The following is a 12,429-nucleotide window of genomic DNA, read 5'->3' as shown; positions in this document are numbered from 1 at the left end:
TGGAGAACTTGGGGCTGAGAGAGAAGCTGACACCACCCAAGTACCTTTGCCAGAGGTCAGAACTGAGGGCCTTTCCCTTCCCCACATCTCTGCAGGTGCCAATCAATACAAGTATGGCAAGAACCGAGCGGAGGAGGATGCCCGGAGGTACTTGGTAGAAAAAGAGAAGCTGGAGAAAGAGAAAGAGACGATTCGGACAGAGCTGATAGCACTGAGACAGGAGAAGAGGGAACTGAAAGAAGCCATTCGGAGCAGCCCAGGTACCTATGTGATTGTGGTCCTGAGCACCTATGGGTGGCCAGCTCATCCTTGGACACAGTAAAGGGAGGTCTCTTGCACAAGTCACCTTGTTTCCAACCCAAGAAAAGTGGGCTTCTCCTCCCCTTCGCCTTCTCTTCTTCCTCTTCTCCTCTTCATCATTATCATCATCATTCCTCCCAATTAAAGAAAGTGTCATCAGTTTAATAACTTGTTTTGGAGGGATGAAAAAGCATCACAATAATGTATACACTTAATATAGTAAGCAGCAATCTGATTTTAGAAATGTGAAGCATAGAAGTGTGCCTTAGAATCAAAGAAATAAGAGATGTCATTTTGAACTCCACCTTTATTCATTCACAGATATATGTGAGACATTGGTCCTAGTGCAGGGAATAATGGACATGACGCTTTCCCAGGATCCTCTTCTGAAACCAGGGACCTCAGCAGGCCCTGCCTGCTCTGGGCTTCTCCACACCCTATTTTCTGCTGTGTTTCCTTTGCATTCTAACTGCAGTTCAACACACTTTAAGCCTAAGGTTTCTCCACATGCCAGAGGGAGCAGAAGTCCTGTTGCTATAGAACATGTCCACAAACATGTAGCCCTGTGAGAATCTGGTGGACCTATGGACCCTTTTCTAAGAAGAAACACCACAGTTCACAATGTTGCAAAAAAAAAGTTCAGGAGCTCATGTGGCTGCCTCTGGAGCCTATCCATAGATTGCCTAAGACTCCATGAACCTCAGATTAAGAACTTCTGGTTTAAAGGAGAAGACTTGTTCTGTGTGGCCAAGAACCAGAATCAACAGGAGGAAGGCACAGGAAGACAGTTTGGTTTCCATATAAAGAATTTTCTGAGAGTCAGAACCAGGATTTGGAGCAAGTTGACTATCCTTGTCCTGCTCAATTTTTTCCCCTATGGCACTATCACTTGGTAACATATCAGATTATTTATTATATTTATTATTTATTGTTTGCCACAGACACACAAATGTAAGCACCATAAGGGCAAGGATCTTTGTCTGCTTTGTTCACTGATACATCTAGGGCTGAGGACAATGCCTGATACATGGTAAGCATGCATTAAATACATGGTGAATGATGAATATAAAGAATTCAACATTACTGGAAAACCCTCCAGCACAGCCTCCCTCAGGGCAAAGAATGGAACTGATTTTTAAACCTGGTAAGACCCAACACAGCACTTGGCATGAGAAAGGTACTAATATAGGTTTGTTAGATTAAATTGAAAAAGTGGGCTGGGTGCCATGGTTCATGCCTGTAATCCTAGCACTTTGGGAAACTGAGGCAGGAGGACTGTTTGAGTGCAGGAGTTCGACACCAGCCTGAGCAACATAATGAGACTTCATCTCTATTTTTCTGTGTCTGTAAAGCCCTGCTATGACACTTGTTTACAAGTAACAGAAACCAAAGCTAAACTGGCAGAGAAATGAAAAGAAGATGTAATTGGAAAATTGAGTGATCTGGTGTAGTGGGGTCCAGGGACTTAAATGATGTCACCAGGAAGCTTATTTCTCATACTCATGCTTCTACCCTTCTCTCCTTTGGTTTCATTCTCCCCTTGTGATGCCACAATGGCTGCACAATGCCAGCCCTCACCCAGCCCTCCCAGCCAACCCAAGCAGAGAGAGCTTCTCCTCCCAGCAACCACCACAAAACCCTCTGGATTCACTCTGATTGGTCCCACTTTCATCCTTCATCCAATCACTGTCACCAGAAGATGAGCTGTGATTACGGGGCAGACCTAAGTTATGTGCCAAACCCTTGAACTAGAAGCAGAGTCAGCCCCACTCAAACTAGAGAGAATGGGGCTGGGGGGCAGGTGCAGTGGCTCATGCCTGTAATCCCAGCACTTTGGGAGGCCAAGGCTGGTGGATTACTTGAGGTCAGCAATTTGAGACTAGGCTGGCCAATATGGCAAAACCCCATCTCTACTAAATATACAAAAATTAGCTGGGCATGCTGGGGTGTGCCTGTAGTCCCAGCTACTCGGGAGGCTGAGGCAGGAGGATCGCTTGACCCCAGGAGGCAGAGGTTGCAGTGAGCTGAGATCACCCACTGCACTCCAGCCTGGGCGACAGAGTGAGACTCCATCTCAAAAAAAAAAAAAAAGAAAAAGAGAGAAGAGAGACAGAATGAGAGGGGGAAGGTGGTTTCCCAATGAAAACTCAGAGTGCTATTTCCAGGAGATGGTGAAATGGGTACCAGACATATAAAGACCATAATGAGACCTCATCTCATTATGAAGCTGGAACCCCAGTATGGAACTGGAACCCCAAGCCCAGAGTCCATCTCTTAACCAAGACTGGGGACTGGAAAGGCCCACCAGGAGGGGCAGACAAAGGCATCAGGCCCTGCCAGATTCCCCGACGCTTCAGGTCAGGTTCAGCTGTTTCTTATCAATGTATCTTGATTCAGGAGCAAAATTAAAGGCTCTGGAGGAAGCCGTGGCCACCCTGGAAGCTCAGTGTCGGTCAAAGGAGGAGCGCCGGATTGACCTGGAGCTGAAGCTGGTGGCCGTGAAGGAGCGCTTGCAGCAGTCCCTGGCAGGAGGGCCAGCCCTGGGGCTCTCCATGAGCAGCAAGCCCAAGAGTGGGGTGAGTTCAGGGCCTTCCATACCAGGGACAGCTACTCCTGTATCCCTCCACACACTGCAGATCTCTCCTTCATGATCACTCTTTGGAAGTAGGGGTTATGCCCATTTACAGACAAGAAAACTGAAGTCCAAAAAGGTGAAGGGCATGCCATGGGTGGCACAGCTAGGAAGAGGACTCTTGGAGCAATTTCTCTTGATTTTCTGGCCTGTTCTTGTCTCCACAGCAGCATCACCATTTGAATTTTTACCCTAAAGGTGATCTTAGAAATGGCCTTGGGGTTATTGATGATAATAGGAGCTACCATATGTTGAATAACAAGCATGTGTGATCCATTACTACAGGCATCTTAACCTGTATTATCTCACACAATCTTCATGGCAGTCCTATGAGGTAGTTTAGGGGTTGACAGACAAGGAAACTAAGGTTCAGAGATGTCGAATGACTTGCTCAAGGTCACTCAGTGAAGTGGGAGACAGGATTCCAAACCCAGGAAGTCTTAACTCCAGAGCCCTGCTCCAAAGCCCTCCAGTGCAACATGGCAAAACCCTGTCTCCACAAAAAAAATACAGCGGTCTCACATGCCCTCTCCTGGGATCTCCAGGGTACCAGGCCCTGTCCTCAGGGCTCTGTATCCATTATCTCTAATGTTCCCAGTAACTCTGCGAGGAAGATTCACTCACCTCCAATGGGGCTCTCTCAGAGAGAACTTCCCTGACCTCATCTACACCGGGGTTTCTCAACCTCAGCACTACTGACATTTTGGCCCTGTAACTCCTTCTTATAAGGGACTATTCTGTGTATCAGCAGGATGTTAGGGATCTTAAGGTCCTACCTAAGGATATCAAGTAGAATGTTAAGCAGCATCTCTACCTTCTACTCACTGGTTGCTAGTAGCACCCCCCGACCAGTGACAACCAAAATATCTCCAGAAATTGTCAGATGTTCCCTGGGAGAGCAAAACTGACCCTAGTTGGTCTAAATTACCAACAGCTCCCTCTATTATTCTTCCTCATAGCACTTTACCACAATTTGTGTGTATGTGTGTGTATATATATATTTGTGTCCTTGCTTGTCCAATGTCTGTCTTCTCCACTAGATTCTATTCTTGTTAAGAATTGGACATCCATTTATCATTAAATTCCTGACCCGTTACAGAAAAATAGTGGGAGTGCAAGAAATATTTGTCAAATGAATAAATGTTTTGCCTGCTTTCGGGTGAGGAAATTGAGACTTAAAGAGACGAAATAACTTGTCTGATAAGTATGACTTGTCGGGAGGCAATGTGTCATTATTATTGTTGTCCCAGGTCACATTTCCTGGTCACACCACACCTGATTGAGCCAGTGCTGTGTCTTACACCCCTACACTTCCTTTCCATGGGGTGTTTCCAATCTCATTATATAGATGAAAAACATGTCAGCCAAGGACAACTTCCCAGAGTCACAGAGGGCTGGTGGAGGAGCTAGCATTGAGTCATTCATCCCAGCTGCTTCCTCCCACCAGCATGACCTGATATTCCCATTCCAGAGCACTTTTCCCTCAGTTTTGGATCCTTTTGACATTCTTTGGAGATAAAGAGAAGCTTTCTCTAAATTCCTTGCAGGTTTAGCTGTTACGATGTCACCCTTAAGGAACTACATCTAGTAAGGTATTATACTAAGCAATTATCTGGAAAATGTAAGGGGTAAAGGTAATTTCAAAAATGAGAAGGAATACAGGAGAGAGGTTAAAAGTCAGACTGTGGGGCCAGGCAGGGTAACTCATGCCTATAATCCCAGCCCTTTGGGAGTCTGAGATGGGTGGATCACTTGAGGCCAGGAGTTTGAAACCATCCTGGCCAACATGGTGAAACCCCATCTCTACTAAAAATACAAAAATTAACTGGGCATGGTGGCACATGCCTGTCCCAGCTACTCAGGAGGCTGAGGTAAGAGAATCACTTGAACCTGGGAGGTGGACCTTCAGCCTTGGAAAGAGAGCAAGACTCTGTCTCACACACACACAAAAAAAAAAAGGAAGGAAGGGAGGGAGGGAGGAAGGGAGGGAGAGAGGGAGGGAGGGAGGGAGGGAAAAGAACAAAAGAAAAGGAAGGAAGGAAGGAAAAAAGAAAGGAAGGAGGGAAGGAAAGAAAGGAAGAAAGAAAGGGCTATGGGATTGGAATCCTGGTTCTCCCACTCACCAGCCACGTGACCTTGCACAGCAATTTGACCTTCCCCATTTCCTCACCTATAAAATGGAATGACTAATAATAGTACCTACTTCATAGGCTTGTTGAGAAGCTAAAGGAGCTAATTCACACAATGCTTTGTAGTGAGGTTCAGTAATTTTAGTTGTCATTATCATTATCTGAAGGTCCTCAAGTATCTTCTGTTCAGTGCCTTTTTGGTTTTTTTTGTTTTTTTTTTTTGAGACGGAGTCTCGCTCTGTCGCCCAGGCTGGAGTGCAGTGGCGCGATCTCGGCTCACTGTAAGCTCCGCCTCCCAGGTTCACGCCATTCTCCTGCCTCAGCCTCCCATGTAGCTGGGACTACAGGCGCCCACCACCACGCCCCGCTAATTTTTTGTATTTTTAGTAGAGACTGGGTTTCATTGTGTTAGCCAGGATGGTCTTGATCTCCTGACCTCGTGATCCGCCTGTCTCGGCCTCCCAAAGTGCTGGGATTACAGGCATGAGCCACCGCGCCTGGCCAGTGCCTTTTATTTTAAAGTTCCCATGCTGCTGGGCACAGTAGCTTACACCTGTAATCCCAGGACTTTCGGAGGCCAAGGTGGGTGAACTGCTTGAGCCCAGGAGTTTGAGACCAGCCTGGGCAATTTGGCAAAACCCCATCTCTACTGAAAATACAAACATTAGCCAGGCCCGGTGGTGCACACCTGTAATCCCAGCTACTTGGGAGGCTGAGGTATGAGAATTGCTTGAACCCAGGAGGCAGAGGTTGCAGTGAGCCAAGCTCGCGCCACTCTGCTCCAGCCTGGGTGACAAAGAGAGACTCTCTCTTAAAAATAAAAATAATAAAGTGTCCTCATGCTTTTGAGGGCAGGCTGGGTGTCGGTAGCCATCACCACATCTCACCTATGTAATTATTTATTGCCATCAACAGGAAACTGCAAATAAACCCAAGAGCAGCGTTCCAGAGCAATCTCTCCCTGTCAACTGTGTTTCTGAGCTGAGGAAGAGGAGCCCATCCATCGTAGCCTCCAACCAAGGAAGGGTGCTACAGAAAGCCAAGGTAGAGCCATAGTTCAGCTTATCACATCACAGACCTGGTAACCCCCTTTTTATGGAACTTCACCCAAAACCAAAAAATCAACTAGTGAGAAAGGTAGAGAATTGCCAATGCATTTATGCAATGAAACTCATGAACCTTCCTCAGAAGCGGTAATCCTCAGATATTATTCAGAACCTATTCACTCTTTGTTAACACATATTTCTAACAAGCTTAATCATCTGGTTTCTGAGCCTACAATGTGTTTTGAGACAGGACAGGTCCCATTTCATTGATGAGGTAACTGAAAATCAAGGACTATGGGACTTGCCCAGGGCTATGCAAGATATCACTGCAAAAGCAAGTAAGTAAACCCACGTCTTCCAATTCTAAGTCCATGGCTCCCTCCAGGATGCTGGTCCACAGTCACTTCTGTGTGACTCTTGGGGGTCAGCTATGTTTCAGAACTTTTTGGATTTTATAAAGGTAATATGGTACCTACACTAATATATGATGAAAACCCCAATAAGTCCTCAGGTGGTACCATGTAAGCAAACATGTTAACAATTCTACAGCAAGACACAGGAATATTTATAGCACATGGCATGAATAAAGATTTTAAACAGCCTCATATCAGGTCAGGTCAAGTTTTGCCACCAAATGAGTCTATACCAAAACAGTGGAGACATATTTCGGTTTCACAGCTTTCTGGATTTCTAGATGACACTAAGTGAGACCCTGTCTCAAAAAAAAAAAAGCACGGCTCTATGTCCCTCAGGTTGGAATTGATTTTCAGAGCCTGAGAGGGAAGAGTCTTTATTCTTTCCTACAGTTAGTCATTAAACAAATATTTGTTGAAGACTTACCATATGTGAGTCTTGTTATAATTTCTGGTTATATAACAGGGAACCCAAAAAAGTCCCTGGTCTCATAGAGTTGGGAAGACAAGACTTTAAATACCACACATAAATAATGTGATGCCAGAGAAGATGAACCTCCCAAAGGGGCTTAAGCACAGTGACAGCAAAGGCCCTTTCGAGAAAGTGACACATAAGCAGAGACCTGAATGGAGTGTGAGGGAGAGACCCATGCAGGGGCCTGAGGGAAGGACGATCCAGGCAGAGAGAAGAGCAAGTGTCAAGTCCCTGAAGTGGGAAAAAGCTTGGAATATTTGAGGAACATCACGGAGATCCAGGTGGTTCCAGTGAAGGGAACAAAGGGTGAGCATTAGGAGATGAGATCAGAGAAGTAACCAGTGGGGGGCCAGATCATCTAGACCAGCAGTCAGCAAACTTTTTCTGTAAAGGGCCAGAGAGTAAATAGTTTAGGCTTTCTGAACCATATGATCTGTTCTACAACCGCTCAACTCTGCCATTGTCACATGAAAATAGCCATGGACAATATGTAAATGATGATGAAAACGGCTGTGTCCCAGTAAAACTTTTATTTATTTATTTATTATTTATTTATTTATTTATTTATTTTCTGAGATGGAGTCTCGCTCTGCCGCCCAGGCTGGAGTGTAGTGGCACGATCTCAGCTCACTGCAACCCTGCCTCCTGGGTTCAAGCAGTTCTCCTGCCTCGGCCTCCTGTGTAGCTGGGATTGCAGGTGCACACGACCACGCTCGGATAATTTTTTTGTATTTTTAGTAGAGACGGGGTTTCACCATGTTGGTCAGGTTGGTCTCAAACTCCTGACCTCGTGATCTGCCCACCTCGGCCTCCCAAAGTGCTGGGGTTACAGGCATGAGCCACTGTACCTAACCCAGTAAAACTTATTTACAGGCACTGAAATTTGAATTTCATATCATTTTCATGTGTCATGAGATAGTCATCTTTTGATTTTTTTTCCCAAACATTTAGAAATAAGAAAATCATTCTTAGCTGATGGATTATATGAGAACGGGCAATAGGCCAGACTTGGCCCACAGACTATCGTTTACCAGCCTTTTATCTAAAGCCTTTCAGGCCACTGAGGAACCATGGATCTTGTTGTAACATAATAGATCTTGCTGTGACATGATGGAAGGTTTTGAGCAAAGGGTTTTGGATATAAATTACATTTTTTAAAGACCATTCAGGCAACTATGTTGAGAATGGATGAAGGGACAAGAGAGACCAGCATGGAGAAGTGACTTACTCAGGGCCACAGAAAGAGAGAGAGGGGGCTAGAACCCAATGCAACCTGGCCAGTGGAGATCATCTAACTAGGTGCCATGAAATGTTTTTATCCATGTCACACTAGACCATTCAACAAATTGATTTGTCTTGTCTTTCTGTACTTCAGGAATGGGAAATGAAGAAGACCTAGGAAGAGAATGAGGATTTCATTCCAAAGGAAATATCAGCTTGTCCACCTGAGGAAGAAATGCTTTTTTCACAAGGAGACACCAAGAGAAGACTAGGAAGTAGCCCTCGTTCTCCAGGGCACCCAAAAGACCAGCCTTTATTGTCTGCATGATTTTAGGGGATATGGGGAGGGAAGAAGTAGAAGGGAAGAGGGAAATGGAGAACATTCTTATGACTTTACAAAGGGTGGAAATGAGGATGGAGGGATTCCCTTCTGAAGAAGAAATGAAAACACATGTGAATAACCCCTTCCATCCCATTCACAGCATCGCACTCCCAGTACTTAAGGCAAAGGGAGGCAGTGCTGAAGCATTGGTGGTGCAGTGTAGAGAGACAAGACCTGATAATCTGATCACACTTGTTCCAACTTGATTCATATTGGGCATTACTGACAACCACTGGGCAAGGCAAACAGGTTGAACAATCAATAACATTATCCCTGCCTGCATACATGTGAACAAAAGCTGTAGAGGACATGCAAATTCTACAGTCATTCCTCATTTGCTTTAGACAGAGTGCAGCTACTGGAATCTTCCAGATTTGAGTGTTTTAAAATCAGAGCTCTGAATACACAAAAGGAAAGAGAAATGGAGCAGCTGACATATTTTAAGCTCACAGTGATACTCAGTGACAGGAGCACAGAGCTCTAATGTCCACAGGATGTTGTAAGGTAGGGTCTTTCAGTAAATCAAGTCCCTTACCTATGTTCTATGACACTGAGGTTCTTGGAGCTATGGGTTAGAAATCCAGGAGGCAATATGTCATTAATCTAATGAATTCCTCATCTTGCACTCAGAGGCCCACTAGTCTGCCCTTCTATATATTAAGTAAAACCAAGAGAAAATAAGAGGATGATGGCTTCTTTCTGTCACCTCGGTGCTAAACCTTTTACACACACTTGATACTTTCATAGAGGGACCAAGGACCTCAAGTCCTGGGCAGTCTCCCTACTGTGCTACTCACTACTGTCTCAACACTGTAGGTACTTTATGGGTCTGTATTTAACACATTTCCTTCCAATAAAGATAAAACCACTTAACTCTTAAGAGCCAGTGCTTAGCTCAAGAGGAAAGAAGGAAAATCTCAGAATAACCATGGCCACTTTGCTATAGGGTTTACATATTTTAACCCACCTAAGGTTTTACAGACTTTAGCCTCACTCAGATTTTATCACCCTCTGAGGTAGCTGGAGACCACAGCAGGAAAAATAACCTGACCAGTAATCACCCACTGATTAGTGGCACAGCATAGGACTTAGAGGTTATAAGCCCAGATCCAGATAGGGCTAGGTTTGAGCCCTGCCTCTGATGACCAGCTGGGTGACCTTGGGAAAGTCACTTGACCACTCTGATTCTTGTTTTCTTATCTGTGAAATGGGGCTAACAATTGTTACTTTTCTCCCAAGATTGTTGGGAAGATTTAATAAGATAATACATAGTAGGCATCTTGCATAGTGTCTGAGAAATAGGAAATGCTCAGTCAATAGTGGCTTTCACTAGCCAGGCATGGTGGTACTCGCTTATAGTCCCAGCTACTCAGGAGGCTGAGGCAGGAGGACCACTTGAGCCCAGGAGTTTGAGACTAGTGCACTATGATCATGCCTGTGAATCACCACTGCACTGCAGCCTAAGCAAATAGCAAGACCCCATCTATAAAAAAAAAAAAAAAGTGGCTCTTATTATTAGCTATATAGGAAATGTCTGACTCACAAGCCTGCGTTCTTTCCACTGAGGAAGAAACTACTCCTACATGGTAATTACAGCCACCAAAAGCTAAAAGGTAACCAATACATAACTGAGAGTTTTCATCCAAATTCCATCTGTGTTTTCACAGCTAAAGGGGCTCACATACTCCAGATTTTCAGTGTTCTTTTTTAAAAATGTGGATCCTGGAATGTCACCTAACTCTCCAACTATGTATTCAGTGTCTGTCATATTCTTTCTTATGCAGTTATTTTGGGGTTGTCTTTTCTCACCAACAAATCTTGAACTCTGAGAGGAGTGGCTGGGGGTGACTAATAATTAACATTTTTCAAGCACTCACCATGTGTCAGGCACTGTGTCAGCCATGGCCAGCTTCACAGGCATGCAACCTGTGCAGTCACACAGGGCCCCATGCTCAGAAGGACCCTGTTCTTGGTTTAATGCTCTACTGTTGCCTTCTTCATAATATTTGAACAAGGGGTTCTGCTTTTCCTCTTGCCTTCTAAATTAGGTAGCCAGTCCTAGTGCTAACTAACCACTTTTCCAGGTACTATCCCTTTAGTTTTCACTAAAACCCTGAGATAAGCTGTATTATCCTAGTTTTCACAGTTCAGGAAATGGAAGCTCAGAGAGGTCAAGTAACTTTCCCAGGCTCACATAGTTCTTATGCTGGCTCCACCAGCATGTAAATATAAGAAGTCTGACCCTAGAGCCTTATTCTTAATTTTAAAGCTCTATGTCATCCATATATCTCCCTCCCCTTGTACTGCAACATTCAGAAGCACACTAGCACTTAATAAACAGATGAGTGAATGCATGGATGCAAGCAGCAACCTGATGAATGTTAGGCAGCTAGGAGAAATGTAAGCAAAATGGCTAAGGCACAGATGCCACTTGTTCTTGGTTATTAAAATGCCTTGTTTAGGCCAGGTATGGTGGCTTACTGTAATCCCAGCAATTTGGGAGGCCGAAGCAGGTGGATCACTTGAGGTCGGGAGTTCAAGCCCAGCCTGGCCAACATGGTAAAACCCCATCTCTACCAAAAATACAAAAATTAGCTGGGCACGGTGGCATGTGCCTGTAGTCCCAGCTACTCAGGAGGCTGAGGGAGGAGAATCACTTGAACCCGGAAGGCGGAGGTTGCAGAGAGCTGAGATCACACCACTGCACTCCAGCTTGGGCGATAGCAAGACTCCATCTTTAAAAAAAAAAAAAAAATGCCTTATTTGGTTGTGTTTTTTCAAAGTGTGAACCACAGATCTAAAGTAGACTTGAAGTTCCATCCTTCCCAACACTGCCAAGTGTTCAGTCTGTCAGAATTCTACTGTCACTGTTTCCTTATTGGGGCGTCTTGCACAGGTTTACCAACCTTTCTGAGCCTCAATTTGCTCACGTGTAAAAGAGAATCATAATACCTTCCTAAACCATGTCACCCTTTTCATAAGGCCAAAAAGAAAATATAAGTTATTGGTCATGACACATTTGAGTTGGGCCTCGGATTAGATAAAAAGATGAAAATACTCCAGCTCTGTCCTCATGGAACTCACAGACAAGCAGGAAAGAAAATTTGACCCAAATAACTATAGTACAAATAACCTATGTTACGACAAGATTCAGAGTGCTCAAGGAACACTTCCCATTCCCTTAAAAAAAAACTTTTTAGGGGCTCTCCAGTAACTAGGCTGGCAACTCCAAGTGTCCTGGACCCCAGTCACCAATCCATCCTCGTAGTCTGTCAGCTTTCCATCCTAAATCTCTAAAGTTCATCTATATCTTCCTATCTTCACTGACACTATCCAACTTAAGTCATTCAGCAAATATTTATTGAGTACCTACTATACTAAATGTCAGAAATCAGTGGTGAACAAGCCAGACACCTCCTGAAGCTCATATTCTAGTTGGAGGAACAAACTTTTAACAAGGAAGCAAAAGAAATAAAATACTAAGAAACAAAAAGGGTGCTGGACACAGTTACTTTAGAGTGGTTAGGAATGTCTCTGTTCTCCCAGGACAGAACATAGCCCCGTCTTGCCTGGGCTACTGCAACATACTGCCTTCCGTAGCTCTTTTCTTACACCTTGCAATCTGCTCCACAGAGCAAAGTGACTCTTTAAACACGTAAAGCCTTTGTCACATGTTCCCTGTCAATGTAAAATAATGTAAAAGGTCAGAATCTAGTTTAAAGAGAGTTTATTCAAGCACAAAGGTTGAGGATGGCCTGCCCGGGAAGCACAGAATGTAAGAACATGTCTGTCTTATAAAGGATGGAAGTCAGTGTTCCAAAGCATAGAAGT

At 44.5% G+C, this 12,429-nt stretch overlaps 1 protein-coding gene across 4 annotated transcripts in view; it reads left to right on the top strand.

The window, feature by feature from the left end:
- Nucleotides 1-10,471, top strand: part of AFAP1L1 (actin filament associated protein 1 like 1) — a 68,089-nt gene extending 57,618 nt beyond the window's left edge. For all 4 annotated transcript variants that reach the window (XM_038006181.2, XM_008014931.3, XM_038006186.2 and 1 more), the window contains 4 exons: nt 96-260; nt 2,698-2,876; nt 5,977-6,105; nt 8,371-10,471. In XM_038006181.2, coding sequence (XP_037862109.2) covers nt 96-260; nt 2,698-2,876; nt 5,977-6,105; nt 8,371-8,394 — 497 coding nt within the window. In that variant the 3' untranslated portion in view covers nt 8,395-10,471. The remainder of the gene's footprint in view (nt 1-95; nt 261-2,697; nt 2,877-5,976; nt 6,106-8,370) is intronic.
- The last annotated feature ends 1,958 nt before the right edge of the window (nt 10,472-12,429 follow it).

This window comes from Chlorocebus sabaeus, chromosome 23 (genome assembly GCF_047675955.1).
Source record: "Chlorocebus sabaeus isolate Y175 chromosome 23, mChlSab1.0.hap1, whole genome shotgun sequence".
Lineage (NCBI taxonomy): Eukaryota > Metazoa > Chordata > Mammalia > Primates > Cercopithecidae > Chlorocebus > Chlorocebus sabaeus.
This window is presented reverse-complemented; position numbering and strand designations above follow the sequence as displayed.